Source organism: Gopherus flavomarginatus, chromosome 3, assembly GCF_025201925.1.
Source record: "Gopherus flavomarginatus isolate rGopFla2 chromosome 3, rGopFla2.mat.asm, whole genome shotgun sequence".
Taxonomy (NCBI): Eukaryota; Metazoa; Chordata; order Testudines; family Testudinidae; genus Gopherus; species Gopherus flavomarginatus.
The window spans coordinates 229,377,543-229,394,995 of NC_066619.1; the positions used below are offsets into that span (position 1 = coordinate 229,377,543).

Consider the following 17,453-nt stretch of genomic DNA (forward strand, 5'->3'; position numbering starts at 1 on the left):
CAGCCTTCATCCTAGAAGTCTATTTCCCTCCCTACTCAGGTGAAGTCCATCCTGAGAGAACAGTCCTCTGTCCATGAATGCCTCCCAGTGGCCATACATCCCAAAGCCCTCCTTACAGCAAGACTGCCTGAGCCATTTGTTGATCATCAAAATCTTGTCACACCTTTGTTGCCCTTCTCTAGGAACAGGCAGAATCCCACTGAAGATCTCCTGAGCCTCGATTTCCTTAAGCATCTTTCCCAGCCTGGCATAGTCTCCCTTGATATGTTCCAATGAGAATCTAGCCGTATCATTTGTTCCCACATGAAGGACAAATCAGTGGATTCTTTCTCGCTCTCATTAGGATCCTCTTCAACTTCAGGACCAGATCCCATATCTTAGCACCCAGCAGACAGCACACCCTTCTGTTCTCTGGATCAGCTCTGGTTATAGGCCTGTCTATTCTTCTCAGTAAGGAGTCCCAAATCATGCCTTTTTCTGGAGATGGTGTGATTCTCAAGTCTATCCCCTGTTCCCTCTGGCTGCAAGTCCTCTCAATTCCTATTCTCCTTTGCAATCCTCTGTAACCCATCCCATATCCTCCTGGGGCTCATATTTGGTGTTGTTATCTCCAGTATCTCCTTCCCTCTTCCTATAGAACTAGCTGCTCTTTTCTTCTTCCTTGTCCTCCGACCTTCAGTGACCACCTGCTGTGTCCCTTCTTCATTTTCCAACTCCGCAAACCTGTTCCTGAGCTCTATTTCTCCTTCACTAGCCCATCTTTTCCTCTGCCTGGTTCTCTTAGTGACATGCTTCCACTGTCCAGCAGTCTCACTTCCAAGTTCTTTAGTCCTGCTTCCATATGCAAGTCTGAGCTTTTCCCTTCAGCCTCCTCATGTCTTTGCTCCATCATCCATTCGAACCCCCTTCTAAACTCAACCAGAATTTCCACCTGCATCTCCAGTCCTCGGATCTTTTCTTCCATCAGCTCTATCAGGCGGCACTTCATGTAGACGAAACTCCTTTCAGGTACCCCCTCCAGGAACATGTACATTGCTGGCTACCTTTATAGAACCCCTAATAAGAGAAGCCCCGTCCCCTAACCAAGGCTCAGCTTCTCTCCCAGCACACTGGAAAAGAATCCAAAAACCAGGCTTTTTATTTATTCATAGATTTTAGTTATTAATATTATATCTAGTCTCAACTTCATTTTTGCCAACAAGAAACATTGGAATCTGAAAAAAAAATGAATGTACATGTTCCGGATGTGATTTTCAAATGTTCTCATTGTTGGTCCCACTCTGCTCCCAATAAAACTAGATTAGATTTAGGCTAACACTAACTGTCTTTGAAAATGAAATTCTTATCCCTATAAAACTACAACACAGTACTTGCTACTATAAAGTACCTATAACTGTAACAAGAAAAAAGTTACTTACCTGAACTGTAACTGTTGCTCTTTGAAATGTGGGTGCAGTGTATTCTACTCAAGTATGCTCACATCCAGCATGCCAAAGACAGGAGAACTTTGCTTAGCAGAACCTCTCAGGGCAGCGCATGCACCCTCATGCCTTCTTGTTGCCTCTCTCTCCCAAGGTTATTTAAGGGCAGCACCACCTCAAACCCCCTTAGGTCCTTCGCATCCGAATCCAACATTGAAGAATCTGATGCGGAGGGGACAGATTGAGCCATGGAATACATATTTGCAACCACATCTTGAAGAACAGTTACAGTTCAGATAAGTAACCATTTTTAATCCTCTGAGTGGTTGCAGATATGTATTCCACCCAGACAACTCACAAGCAGTCATGGAAGGAGGAGGGGAGCAGAGTTTATTTAAATGTAACTGCAAAATTGCCTTTTTAAAGTTTGCATCCAATGTAGACACCATCATAATAGCATAGTGTTTGGTAAGAGTATGCTTGGAAGAACAGGTAGCAGCCCTATAGATGTCGAACATGGAAATGTCACTGAGAAATGTGACAGAAACTGCTTGAGCTTGTGTTGAATAAACCACCAGTCTCTGTGCTACACCATATGCTGTAATAACACAGCAAATAATCCATATGGAAATTTTCTGTGTGGAAACAGCCTGACTCCTCATCCATTCCATACAGGAGACAAAAAGTCTAGGTGATTCACAAAATGGCTTAGTTCCTTCCAAGATAGAATAGCAAGAATCATCTAACTTACGAAGGTGCTACTCATTTGCATTTAAGTGAGACTTAAATAATATACTTACCTGTATTTTCCTTGGCTAAAGTGAAATTATGAAAAGACATTAGACAAAAATGTAGGGTACTCCCTTAAGTCCATAATCCATTTGAAAAACTGTGTATATGAAAGCTCAGCAATTAGTGCCTGCAGCTGACTTACTCTCCTTAAAGAAGTTATTGCCGTAAGAAAGGAGGGACAGAGAACAAAGTAGCAAATGGAGGTCCCATGAGTGTAGACAGCACAGCGTTAAGGACCCAGAAGGGAACAGCTTCTTTTACAGGTGGAAAGGCAGAGAACATCTTTCAGAAATCTGGCTACCATGAAGTTAGAGAAAATATATTTCCCTGGGATCAGAGGATGAAACACCAAGATCACCACTAAGTGGACCCTCAATGAGCTGAGAGATGGTAATCTGTAACAGGTAATCCCAAATGTCCTGAATATGGGCTAGCTCCAGCTTAATTCTCCAATCCAGTGACCAAACGGAAAAAAGTTTCCACTTGGCCAAATACGTAGATGTAGAAGAGATTTTCTATTATTCATTAGGACACATTGAACTGACTCAGACCATTGTTGTTCCTCCTCATCTAATCATGCAGCATCCACACTGTGAGGTGCAGACACCTCAACATCGGATGCCATTTCAGACTGTGGTTTTGTCATGAAAGCAGGAAAGAGGGGAAGAGGTCTGGGAGGCTGAACAGACAGACTGTGAAGTTCGGAGAACCAATATTGTCTCACCCATGCTGGCACAAGAAGTATCAGTTTGGCCTGAACGAGCTTCAGTTTCAGAATAATCCGAGGGATAAGCAGGATAGGGGAAAGGCATGCATTAGTGCTGACTCCCAATTCAGATGGAAGGCTTCAGCTGAAGAACACAGACTGAGACCTGCTTAAAAGCACTATTGACAGCACTTCTTGTCCTCTGCTGCAAACATGTTGACAGTCAGAATATTCCATTGCCTGAAGATGGATCTCAGAATGTTGCTAAATAAGCCTTGAAGAGCAACCCTGTTAAATCGGTATGGGATAGGCACACCAAATCACAGTGCCATATGGGGAGAAAGCTGCTACACTATGTCTGGCCACAAGGTGGTGTTCCCGTGGTGTGCAAATCCCTTCGCACCTTCCCATGTCCACATAACTTTATTCTGCAGTCTCATTTTTGATTTCTTGTGCAACAGTAGGTCTACCTCCAAATGAAATTGGATATGGTGTCTAGAGGCCTATTTTCACTCAACCTTTTATTTTTTAAATCTTCTTGTCAGTGCTTGATGCTATTATTGGGTGATTTACATTGGGTTACAATTGTTACAAGTAGTAATTAAAATGCGGCCTTTTAACTTGATTTAATCATGGCAGGTTACTTGTCTGATTATTTGTCTGAAATCAAGTCTTGGATGATATAGAATGTGCTTCATCTTCACCTGGCCAAAACTGCAATGCTCTTATTTCAAGACTGCATAAGCATAGAGAAATAATAGTCCTGGCTTGTGCTTTTATGACATATATCTTTTGAGAGCTGATTGTTTTAAGAATGGAGGGATCATTTTGAACTATGAGCTCTCTTCATCCAAGCATATTTCTGTCACTGAAATCTTGGCTTTTTTCCATTAAAATAGTATGGTGTATAAGATAAGGTGTTATTTCTCTGTGACTACAAGAATATTACTCAATCTTTTGTTACGAGTAGATTGCGTTATTGAAATGCCCTTTACAATGACCCTTCTAGAAGACAATAAAGAAAAAGGCAGCAGACTTCTCACAAAGGTTAATTTTACATTTTCTTCCTGTACTACATTACATATAATGGATGCCTGCTTGTCTGCATGCTGATTTCCTAAAATAACCGTTAAAATGCAGAGACATTGTCTTCTGTTAGTTTAAATCTTACATACTGAATCTGATTTCTAAAGTTTTCTTGCTCCAATCAGAATACAGGTTTATAACTGGAGTGTTGCAAAAGCCTTTACTAACAGTAACTTCATCATAAACACTGCTTTGGTGGACATTGAAAATTCAATTTATTGTACACAGACAGAACCAAAAATCCTCAACTTCTTACTTATAACAAAGCACAATATTTTATCACCAGTAAAGTAATTTATATACTTGATCCCTCCATTCTTAAAACAGTTTCTGCAAGAAACTGTAACTCAAGAAAAAAAGAAAAAGACCAACCAATTGCCAAAATCCAGGATTCAATGCTCTGGAATTAAATAGGACTACTCAGAGAACATGACAATGGGACTTGATCCCCCTAAGAACTACTAGAATATAAATAATAATTGAACCTGAGCAAGGATTGCAAAATTGGATGCTAAGTTTGCAAGTTAAGATAACACACTCTATAATCTTTATTTATGAATAAGGTAGCAAAACGTGTCCGTATCAACCTAAAATTTATAATTGTACATTGCAAACACTGTATGTGATGGAATGTACCAGGCCCTTTGATACCCTCCAGAAGGCCCTGCAGTCCTACCATACCCTGACCCCCCAAAAAGGCAGTAGAGTGAGGTCTTCCAAGTGGCCTGCAGAGGAAGCTGTTGATCGGAAGTTAGAAGGCTCATATAAATGGAATTACAGGGTCTGGACAGCTTGGTTGCTGGCTGGAGCCAGCAGGGGAAGGATGCTGTTCCTGTCTGGCTGAGGAAGTTGCAGCAACTGGACAGAGCAGTTGCAGGCTGGGAGATTCCAGAGGTACAGAGACTGGAGACAGACTCTGCCTAGGCAGGGGAAGGACTGTGAAGCTCTCCAGGCACAGAGGCCTAAGAGAAAGAGCCCTGACAAGAAGGGCCAGAGACTTGTTAGAAGCTCACCAAGTGAAGGCACCTGTGAGAAAGAGTCCTGAGCGAACAGGGCAGGGATTGTTATGGACTCTCTGGGCAAGAAAGCCTGGGAGACACCCTCTTTAAACAGGGAACCGGCCAGGGACCCAAGGAGCTGTTGGGACAGAGTCGGAAACAATGCAGGGAATGCTGCAATAGACAGTAGTGAAGGAAGCAGCAGGTGGCTGCTAGTCATAGGGTCCCTAGATTGGGACCCAAAGTAGTGGGTGGGCCCAGGTTCTCCCACCAGCCACAGGCAGTGGCCAAGGAGGTGCTCACAAGTTGCTACCCTTTTACACTGCCAGAGGCAGGACTGATTTTATATTCTGATACTGTTATAATTAAATCCGGTGTACAGCTATGTATTTAGAATGTAATGATGTTGAACTGTATTTTATATGCTTCAAACATTAATACACATATGTGGAAGGCAAAAAAGCAATATGATCTATTATAATTGGCTTTTTCTTTCAAGCCAAGTAATTCTTTGAAATGGTTCAAAGCACCAATTCAATTTATTTTAATTAGAATCCTATGAAAAAGCTATGTCAAACAATACTTAAGAATGCGTTGTCACAAATAACATTTCACCCCTGCTTAGCTACTGATGAATGTAACAGTCCAGATACTCTAAAAATATTGTGATACACACTACTTGATTCTTCATTGCCTAACAGTAAAAGTCTTCAGAGAAACTCTGAATATTTTCACCTAATTTCAGGAACATACAGATTACCGAATGCCATTGTTGGCATTCCTCTTTGAAAAGTGATAATTTAGGTACTGTGCAAGAATAAAGATCAGTGGTTACAGAATTTTTGAAGATATACAGAGAGAAATGTTTGAATAAAGAACACTGTAATTGAACATATATTTACATTTGATCCACTTTTGTAAGGTGTTATATTTTAGGGGTTTAGTAAATGGACATAAACTGCAACCCCAAGGCCAAATTCTATCCTAAGAACATAAGAACAGCCATACTGGGTCAGACCAATGGTCCATCTAACCCAATATCCGGTCTTCTTACAGTGGCTAGTACCAAGTGCTTCAGAGGGAATGACAAGAACAAGGAAATGTCGAGTGAGCTATCCTGTCACCCAGTCCCAGCTACTGACAGCTATAGGTTTAGGGATGCTCAAAGCATGGGGTTGAGTCCGTGACCATCTTGACTAATAGTCATTGATGAACCTATCCATGAACTTTTATGCTTTAAAAACATTAACAACCTTTTAAAATATATATGTCTTACAAAATACCTACTGATAACCAATTCACAACAGCATCAAGCCGTGTAAGAAAACCACCATCTGACAATAAAATAATCACATTCCACCGTCATTCACTTTCTTTCCAGATCTCTCAATCCTCCCCACACACAAGAAAATTCATGGACTTTACAGTCTGCTATGAAGATCACAAATCCAGACTGCTTCAGAACAAGGGTGGGCTGCCCAATTCTGCACTACACTAAGGTTCCAAATAGTTTTAAGGTGTCGTCTCATGTAGGGTACATTGCAGAAGACTAATTTTGAAGCAACAAATACAAGGATAATGGTATAAGTTGCTTCCAAACCACAGAAAAGTCAAAATCTCCTCGACATATATAAATGAAATCAGTCCAGCTACTCCTATTATATGATTATATAAAAGCAGCTTAAAATCTAATAATATTACAATATTATAAAATCACATAATCACTGGCAAGCGTACACCCTTAATTAAGAGACCTGAAACAAACTCACCATCTCTTACTGACCTTCAGACAGCTAATGCTCATCCATGGACCATTCTTAATCAGACACCAATAAAACACCTGATGGCACCATCTAATTCAGATAAAATAGTTACAGAGCTGAATGTCACACAGATCTGCATCCAATTCTAAAAAAAAAAATTATTGTGGCAAAAGGGACAGAGGAGCTCCAAAAATGGAACACTGATGTAGAGAACACTTGCCAAGACAAAAGACTAGTGTGAATGACCCCAAATGACTCATTGGGAGGCTCTCAAAACAGAACTGAAAAGCACAACTGAACAGCCACTGAAGGAAGTACCACAAGAAGACACCTAATCTATGGTTTTATTTTCTACAGTAGACATTGCTGACTAGGTTCCTCCACCCTTATATAAGACCAAATACTAGAATAAGTTGAAAGCAGTGTGACTATTAAAAAAATAAAAATAAAAAGTACTACCCAAAGTGAGCAAGGGTCACACAAACAGGTCCTTAACATTTACTTTCAGAAATATTCAATAACACAACAGAAAAGTTTGAGAAAGTTTCTAATAATAAATCACAACAATTAAGTGAGGGTAGTTCTACATTCTACATTATGTTCTACATTATGATCATAGTCTTAAAGTCACTAAAAGATGGTTGAAAAATGTCATACAAAATAATGTGTACAGAATTAGAGTACTTTGGGGAGGCAAGCTTCGTACTGTAAGGATAATAGGTGAGCTAAAGACAGTTGTGATGATACTAAGGAAAGCTATTGGCAAGGTAAATAGTGCTTTTCAGTGAAGCAGACAAAATTCTTAGTCTCTTTAAAGATAGGAATTTAAGAAGGAGAAATGAAGTTGTCATTTTAAATAATGACAAGTACAATGAATCTGCTATGGTGATATGTGAGGCAAGTAACAGTTTATAAGTAGTTATGAACTGCATTACTTTGGTAGCTGTCGTGGACACCCATATTATACCCATCCAGAGGAAGATAAGAGAGTGCATTATGACTGAAAAAATTCTAATTTATGCTACCTTCTGTTTTACAGAGGGAAACAACTGAGTTAAAACCAGGTGGATAAAAATCAATGATTTAATAAAAAAATGGATTTTTTATTTAGATCAGATTTTTTTGATAAAATGCTTTTTGAGGAAAAAACCTATTTAAAGATAGTTTTAATTAAGATACATTATAGCTCAAAGATATCTCATCATGGAATAGAGATTAAAAATTCTAATTCTATACTATGAGACAATATATTCATGTAATGTTTAAGAAAAGTTTTGTAAATGAGTTCCAATTGTTCATGGATTAGGGACTCAATTTTATGGGGTTCCACAGGCTTCTGTATTGATTACTTAGGTTAATCTTTCTATCTACTCAATGGGACTCAGTGCTCAGTCTAGAATACACCATCAGAGATGTTTAGTTTTGCAGTTCTCAAACTATGGATTTGTCTCCCCAGAGGTAACATGCTTGTTAACAGCAAAAATGTTTTTAAATAAATAAATAATATATAGAAAAATAACAGACCTCAACTCTATTGTCCCACTGCAAATTTGTGTACACAGAGTCAATCCCTTACCTCTCTAAAAGTTCAAAGTGTCAAAAAGTTAAATTAATAGAAGATTGTCGGGGATGGAAGAGATCTGGACAAGGAAAAGAGGTCTGGAGATAAATATGAGAAGTGAGGGACATATGCTTGTTTTGTTAAAATATTATGTTTGCTGTTGAAGAAAAAATTACAGACTATTTAATGTTGTTTTAGTTAAAACAATTTAAAATGTCTGTCTGATGATATTCTCCTTCTAATACATCATGGCAAGAAAATCCTCCAAATATTAATCATTAACCTGTTGAACTGGAGATAGTTCACCATCCAGTGACTTCATAAATATCTGCTTTCAATTACCTTTGGTAAATGAAATAACTCAAAACAATCATTCATTTTCTGATATAGCTGTAAAACTAATCTGAAACATTTTCAAAATAAATCACTGTTTAAAAATGTATAGTGTGTACCTTCTAAAAACGAAACCTACATCTATCTCTGAGTTGTGAAAATATGTATCAAAGTTATAACAACCAACAAGAAAGCACCTTTATGCAGAAAACCACGATTAGATTTAAATCAAATCCACCCTGATTAAAACACGTGGCAACATTTGGAAATCAGAAGAGGGGTCTTTACAGAAGATCCTCTTTGTTAACATGTCATCAAGGAACACATACTTTTGATTTCCAAGGTTCTGGAAAAGCTCAATTTTCCATTTACTTGTATGTATCATTTCAGTAACAAATTTCTAATTAGATATTTAAATCAGTAAGATACAGTTATAAATTCTGTACATACTTCTGACTCAGAGTCTGATGGTATTTAAACAAAGTACATCCAGGACTCAGAAAACCACATTTTAATTTGAAGACTGTTAGAAGGCAGGTCATATGCAAAATATAAAATAGAGTGATTCTATGTAATAAACATACTGAAACAAGACTTCAAAAATATAATTTATAATGCTGTACACTTATTTCTCTGAGAAACAGCTTTGGATTTGAAAACATAGGCCACAATCCTGCCACTCAAATAAGTAATAGCACAGTCTATTTTCATACCAAAATTTATTATTTTAATTATCTGATTCGCAGAAGCACCGAGGCGCTGCAGTCATGATCCCATTCCACTAGGCACTGTATAAATACATAATAAAAAAAATCATACCTGCCCTAAGATCTTACAATCAAAATATAAGACAAAAGGCAACAGGTGGTTACAAATAGATGGAGGAGCACAAGGAAGCAATGAGATAAAAATGGTCAGCATGACAGGCAATGGTCTTAACAGCCCAGCTGCCTGCCCATTTTTCTTTGTAGTGCCATGGCAAAGGAGAGTTTTAAGGACGGTGTCATCATGCTTGGTCTGGATTACAGCTGAGAGGGCCAATCTCACAGACTGAAAAAATGGGGAAGACACACCCACCCTTGGTGGTATATTCTATAATTAGATTTAACCAGACAAATCTGTGCTCCTGGATCGCTATACAACCTTAAAAGTGGAGCCACAGATAGTCCTCTTAGACACTCCAGTCCATATTGCCACCCAGACAAACTGGACTTCTGTGATGACAGGTTATTAAAACCAAAAATTACCACACATTAGGTTCTTCCAGCGCTAGAGGGTCAGTCACTTACCCAGGTCAATGGATGCTTAGGACCTTACTCCAAAGACAACACTGCAGTGAATCCTTTAGCAAACTAAGTAAAGATGTATTAACTAAGAAAAAGAAATGAGAGTTACTAAAATGTTAAATCAAATAAAAGACATTACAGTTGGATCAAAGTACGTATTCCAAAATGATAGCAGGGATGTTAAATCTGCTAGTTTTATATAAGTTTCTCGATTGCCCAAATAGTTTCCCATAAGAATTGACCAGTCTAGAGATGGGGTAGGAAAGAAGTGACAGGTGGCCTTTGTTCTCCCTCTTTATATCTTGACCCTTTTTGCTGGAAAAATCCTGTGTCATGGGGTCAAGCAGTTCCATGATATACATACTTTGACATCAGTTCTTTATACGAAATGCAAAATTTTGCTTGCACATTCTGTGCATGTGCCATTTGAGGCGTCTTTGGAAATGAGGCTCTTGTTTACAGGTCACTTTTTACTTCTGAGGAGCTGACCTGAGGGCATATCTCAGACCCACAACACGTTTGAGTACCAAACATATAGCAAAATCTCATAAGTCCACACACAATGTCAATATACACAGTATAACCAGATAATAATACTCAGGAGATTACAACTTTTCCAATGAGACCTCACAAGGCATACTTTGTACAAGATTTATCAGAGTTTTGTAAAAGCGGTGACTGTGTCAGTGTAGATGCCCATTAGACAGCATCAGAGAGAGATCTGAAGGACAATGAAGTGACTTTGTTGGGCTTTTTGGGCTTTTTACTTGCAGCAGCTGTGCCAACAGGGCTATGTTACAAACACAGGGGAGAAATTATTTCTTCCCTCACTTTCCTTGTTTTTAAAACTCACGACAAATTTTGTTCATAATCCCACCTCCACACCGTACCCTTTCCTTCCAAAGCCATCTTTGTCAGACAAGAAGCCTGGAAAATTTCAGCCTGAAAGGTGAAGATTTAGGAAGTTATGAAGGATTTAAAATGGGGTTAGAATGCAACTGATTTTGTAAACTTATCTGATAACAGTTTTGCCTCTATTCCAAATCACATAGCTTTGGATATATGAAATAAACATGGAAGTGATCAAATAAAGGAAAGAAACAGTCCTCATCAGCTGGACTCTTAAAACCTGCATTAAGGATTGCCTCAACCAATGCTTAGTCATGACTAAGGTAAAGTCCGAATATGCCTCTCCAGAGGCGTTTAAAGAAACAGGTAATTTGGTCCATCACAGATATTGCAATTTTTTTTAATTGACTCTCATGGGCAGCTATTAGTCATGGCTTCAAGCAGTTCCAACTATCATGGAATCACATAAGTTAGATGGAGGGTTAACCCCAATGAACTGGCCCAGAGCCAGAAAAAAAATCCATGACTGAACCGATAAATATACAGAGAACTGCTGATCTGAAATAGCATGGACTAAAGAAACAAGTTTTTAAAAAGTTTTTATTCATTTGAATAATAACTACAAACTACACCATGCTACAGTAATGAAATGGAAAATTGAAAACAAGAAGCAATGGCTCTCAGACCTGCTGCCTGTAGGTATACAGAAAGAAAGAAACTGCTTGAGGCAACAGCCCTTCATATAAATCTGTCTCGGAATGATGGAATCTATAAGAAAACATGCTTGAAACAGAAACTGTCTTTGTCTTCCAATTGATTCTGAGGCACACACACTCAACTATTTTTGAGGTGATATATTATCCTTCCATCTAGGGGATTGTAATCTGCTAAACTACATACCACATTGTTGTGGAAAATTAACCACATGGTTGATTTTGGATCAGACAGCCTGAGGCTCCTTTACTTCATACAAGCATACATGCAGGGAGAGACAGCATGGCCCCACGCAAGAGGCAAGCTGCTCTGCCTTCCATAAATTTCTAGCCAGCTTATAAAGGTTAAAACCACAGACAAAATTACACATACTTCCATATTAATTACTTTATTTGGAATACATTGCAAAATTAATATAGAACAAAAGCAAAAATAAGTGTCTCGCCCACTAGGCTCCCCCCGTTACTCACTGTCTGTTCTTTTGCGGTCAGTGACCTTTCTAACACAACTATTGTGGTTATATATTTCATAAGCCTGGCCACTGCAACTTATGCTACTTGGGGACTTTATCACTCTTATACCCTTTATACACACAAAGCCATTGTTCCGTTTTGGTAACTTTCCACTGTGACTCCTTTTACTTCTTGACACACAGAAGCAACTTTCCATCACTCTTTCATCACTCTGTCCCCCTCCTCTCTCCCCCTTATACACAGAGACAAGCTGAACCAAAGATCAACACAGCCTAGAAACAAGCTTATACAAAGTTTAGGCCTAAAAGCCTGGCCAAAGTTGTAAGCCCACTGTATTTTCCCTCACAACATCTAGGCAGCCTATAATAATTAAAAATGATCAAGAGATGTCGAAAGTTTTGTTTGTACGAAGTAAAATGAAGTTGTCTAAGGTAAAGGATGCATCCTTGATAAATCTTTGGATTCACTGAATAAAATGAACAGAGCAAAATTGTTTCCGTTACAAAAATATTCATTTTACACCCCATGTCTTTGTGGTATTTGTATACTCTTCTTAAGCAATCTGATAATGAGTGGTGTTTTGATGTATCATACTGTTAAGTGGACCATTAGCACTTGTCTGGTGCCAGACTAGACAACATCTAAATTGTGCCAAATAAACTTGCAAAACAATCCCAGCATCACACAGCTCTAGTTATTTATTTCCTTTACATTATGTTGTACTATGCTAATTTACACGTACATTCAATTTACTAAAACTTGTTTTGTTTAAAAGTAAACAGAAGTCAGTTTTCAAAAAATATATCAAGTATTTGTATTTACAGACCAGTAGGGTGCTATGAAAGGGTAACTAGAAAAAGCTGTACAGATTCAAGAGGAGTTTGGTTGAATGAGGAAAGAAGGGCAGGAAAATGTGTTCTATTATAATTATCTATAACGCAATCCTTGGGATTTAAAGCACGTATGTAGTAACCATCCCTTTTATCAGACTTAGACAAGTTTACAGCGAAGGGACATCACTGATAATAATTTAGGATGTAGTCTTCAATATCTTATATTTCATCCTGTAGCCTCTCTCATGAGTCAGAGTGAATACATGAGCACAAAAATCAAGCAGTTCCATCAAAACTGGACAAACACCTATTATAGGTGGAAAGTGAAATGGGTGCCAATATTTACCGTTGATCAGGACAGGCAAGTGAACAAAACAGAGAGATGGATTTAAAACCGGCTGTAACTTTATTAGCTGAACTTGTACTATCTCCCTGCATTTAACTGAGTCCAGAGAGGGGTTAAATGGCCTGATACCATATAACCAATAATTCAGGGTTGGTCCTCTTCAGCCTTACCTCTAACACTCAGTTCATCTCTGAATCTGCAAACTCTTCTCCAACAAGGCAGAATGCAGGTACCTCAGTCTGCAAAGACTTAAGATTTCCCCATTACTTCACAGGCAAAAAAGGTCCACCAGCCACATCCTTGGCCTCTCAGAGGGGAGGGATAGCTCAGTGGTTTGAACATTGGCCTGCTAAACCCAGGGTTGTGAGCTCAATCCTTGAGGGGTCGCTTAGGGAGCTGGGGCAAAAATCAATACTTGGTCCTGCTAGTGAAGGCAGGGGGCTGGACTCAATGACCTTTTGAAGTCCCTTCCAGTTCTAGGAGATAGGTATATCTCCAATATTTTGGGCAGGAAGGATGGCTCAGTGGTTTGAGCATTGGCCTGCTAAACCCAGGGTTATAAACTCAATCCTTGAGGAGGCCATTTGGAGATTGGTCCTGCTTTGAGCAGGGGGTTGGACTAGATGATCTCTTGAGGTCCCTTCCAACCCTAATAACCTATGATTCTATGACTTCTCTCTGGGAGCTGGCTCTTTCAGCTTTTATCTGCACAGAACACCAGCTTCAAGCTGAGATACACCAAACATTTCTATATGTCTTTCTAACCTTAAAAATCACTATTCATACTCCTTTTAACCTGAAACTGTGCCTCCATGATGCTGCAAAGAAGGTGAACAGCTCCCTCTCCCCCAACACCCTGCCAATTTGGTCCCAAGTGGAAAAAAAATCCAACTTGATCCCACAGATGGTCAGACCCACAACATCTGGCTAGTGCAGCTCAACAATATCTCAACCATCAGCAGTAAATATTTTGGCCTTATAAACATACAGTTGACATAAAGATAGAGCCCTACAAATACACAGATATCCATGTTTGCAGACAGTGGATCAGATGTGGAAACTAATTTTGTATCCATAGAGGACTCTAAGTTAGAATGCTGTCTCTTTAAAAGCATGGTGCATCTCAGGTTAAGCAGGACTTGTGAAAACATGCACTATGCATCAACCTGGATTCCAGCCACAAAAGCAGATAATCCCTTCAATCATGTAGAGGATTTAAATCTCACATTAAAACTACTATGCCTTTATATGCCTTTTCAAGAGTGTGCATGCAACAACTGATACAGATATGCGCACACAGTTGGGTCATACTTATGCATCCAGTGTATTATATACACAAAGGTGATAACAAATTTGGACACATCATTTAAAAAAATTGGGATGTAACCTATCCATATCTCTCATGTGTCCAAGGATAATGTTGCTTACTCATGTTCGCAAACATAATAAAGATGTATAGATTAAAAATTGTGATAAAGTACCAAGTAGTGCTATTATGAATTAACAAAGATGCCATATAAATATAACAGAAAAGCCACTGTATACATTTGTTATGACTCCAACTTAAAAGATATGTAACTAAAGTCTTGAGGGTGTGACATTAAAAAATGTACAATACTACTATCTGAAAAAAAAACAGTAAAATATGCCCAGGTATATTGAATATCACTAAACTTCTAGTTTAATAAGTCCTATATCAGACTTCTGAAAATGATGATCTACCTACTAGTTATGAACTGAAATTTGCTTTGACCTCTAATTACATTGCTCAATAGTTCACAAGCTAGACCAATAGTAGCCTGTGTCCAAATCCTTCTTGACTTCTCAGAAACTAAAACATTATTTGTGTTAAGCATTTTATAAAATCATAATGAGACAGTCATGGCCTCAAAGAGCCTACAGTCTAAATAAAGAATATGGACGAAGGGTGAGAGGTGGGAGAGAGGCACTGAAAGAGGAAGTGACTTGCTGAAAGTAACACAACAGGTCAGCGACAGAGTTGGGAATAGAATCTTGGTCTCTTGACTCACATTCCAGCTTCCCAGATACTCAAGAAGGGACAGACCCTAGTCTAAGGAGCTCACACTCTGAAGACAGTTGAGTTGACAAAATTTATGGGAAGTGGAATAACGTCAGCATTTTTTTTTAATAAAAGTCAATTAGCTTCACTGTAGGCGGCACAGCGGAAATGAGTCTTTAAGAAGGATGATGTATATGAAACTAGATATGAAGAAATTGTTTAGGACAGAGTCTTTTCTCTGCCATCTTTCACCTTTCTGTCACTCTGTAGGAGGACATTATACATTAAATACTCCAAGACACTAATGAAAAATTCTAAACCCCTCTAATCACAACTTTTTACTGACAGTATTGTGAAAGACTCAGGCCAGTGGGGTGCAGGAGTCCGGTAGACGACAAATATACTGGTCACTGGGTGAGTAGTTTTCTGTTCCCTGAGTGACCAGAGCAGGGGCTGAACTAGAGTAGTCAGGAACTTGTTAGAACCAATTAAGGCAGACAGGCTGATTAGAACACCTGCAGCCAATTAAGGCAGGCTAATCAGAGCACCTGGGTTTTAAAAGGAGCTCTTTCCAGTCAGATGGGGAGGAGCCAGAGGAGAGGAAGTGCGTGTGAGGAGCTGGGAGCAAGAGACACAAGGAGCTGAGAGTGAGAGGGTGTGCTGCTGGAGGACTAAGGAGTACAAGCATTATCAGACACCAGGAGGAAGGTCCTGTGGTGAGGATAAAGGTGTTTGGAGGAGGCCTTGGGGAAGTAGCCCAGGGAGGTGTAGCTGTTACAAGAGGCACTATAGACAGCTGCAAATCCATAGGGCCCTGGGCTGGAACCTGGAGTAGAGGGTGGGCCTGGGTTCCCCTCAAACCTCCCAACTCCTGATCAGACACAGGAGGAGTTGATCCAGACTGTGGGGGAGATCACTGAGGTGAGCAAATCTGCCAATAAGCGCAGGACCCACCAAGGTAGAGGAGGAACTTTGTCACAGTATTTATCACTTTATTGGACCTAGTTCTGCATAACAAAGCAGCAGACTGAATCACGACATTTTATATCATCAATCTCCTGCTATAATCCAGGTACACTGTGGGTCAGTAATCAAATTCAAGCCATCACTTTCTGCTACTCCAATTAGGATATGAAGCATCAAATGAAATAGAGTGGATTTATTCTTTTAGGCCTAAACAACAGGCAAGGTGAACTAGCAATGGGAAAACTTGAAAATGGTTAGAAGTTCCATTAAGTAGGAAAAAAGGTGGATGTTTGCCAAAGTTTTTGCAAGCCTTGTAAGCTTCCACTCTGATGCTTTGGCAGTGACAAATACTCAAAATGATGGATAATAACCTGAGCCATCTTTTCACCACCTGTTGGCACCTTCTCAAAGGTGAAGTCACGGGAGCTTTGCTCCCCCTTCTCAGCAAATCACTGTGCATGTTGGGGAGTCGTCTGGAAATTTGTTTTCCCTCTCCTATGAGCAATTTTTTTCTGACAACAGTAGCAGGGATACATAGCAAAAATGGTGGCAGCCCTCAGCTCATAGGAAGTTGACAGTTTTCTGAGCTGAGCTTGAAGAATAAGTGAAAGTTCAGACCTGTTTACATTTTAATCTTATTACTTAGCACATCCCAACAAAAAAGCATATCATGTATTTATCTGTGATCAGCAGGAGCTGCTTGGTGTTGAGTGCCTCTGGAAATCCAACCATTTTGCTTAGATGCACAAATAGAAGCTAAGATATTTTGAAGACACAGCTACTTAGTTAAGTGTCCAAATGGGAGCTGTTGGGTGCAGAGTGCTTTTGAAAATCTAACTGTTAAACTCCACAATAGGCAGTGTTCACGTTTCCTGAATTGTGATCCTGATCCATTTTCCCACTGTACTTTAGATTTGCAGAACTCTGTGGCAATCAAGTCAATTTAGATATTGATGGAAAAAATTCACTCACCACTTGTCCATTATGAGGATTCTTATGAGCATATGGAGGTCCCCGGATATGATTCCACATTTGACCAGAAGTCATAGCAAATACAACACACTGAAAAAACAGGAAAAAATATGAAATTAGAAGACAAAAGTGTATATTAAATTCACTGGACCTAATTTTCTTTTGGGAACTGAAACTGAATAGGTTTGTTTCGCTGGGCATGTCAATTTAAAATTGACAACTCCTTATCGTCCAGACAAAACAGTTGCAGCTATTAGAAGCTTAAGATAGGATTTTCAGAAGTGTTCCATGACGGTATAATTCTGCTCACAGTAAAGTCAATGGCAGAAACTCC

At 39.2% G+C, this 17,453-nt stretch overlaps 1 protein-coding gene across 5 annotated transcripts in view; it reads right to left on the bottom strand.

The window, feature by feature from the left end:
• TUSC3 (tumor suppressor candidate 3) overlaps positions 1-17,453 on the bottom strand; it is a 498,607-nt gene that overhangs the window by 314,655 nt on the left and 166,499 nt on the right. For all 5 annotated transcript variants that reach the window (XR_007773580.1, XR_007773581.1, XM_050947920.1 and 2 more), the window contains one exon: positions 17,120-17,209. Coding sequence is in view for 3 of the 5 variants with exons in the window: in XM_050947920.1 (XP_050803877.1) it covers positions 17,120-17,209 (90 nt within the window). In the remaining 2 variants the exon portion in view is untranslated. The remainder of the gene's footprint in view (positions 1-17,119; positions 17,210-17,453) is intronic.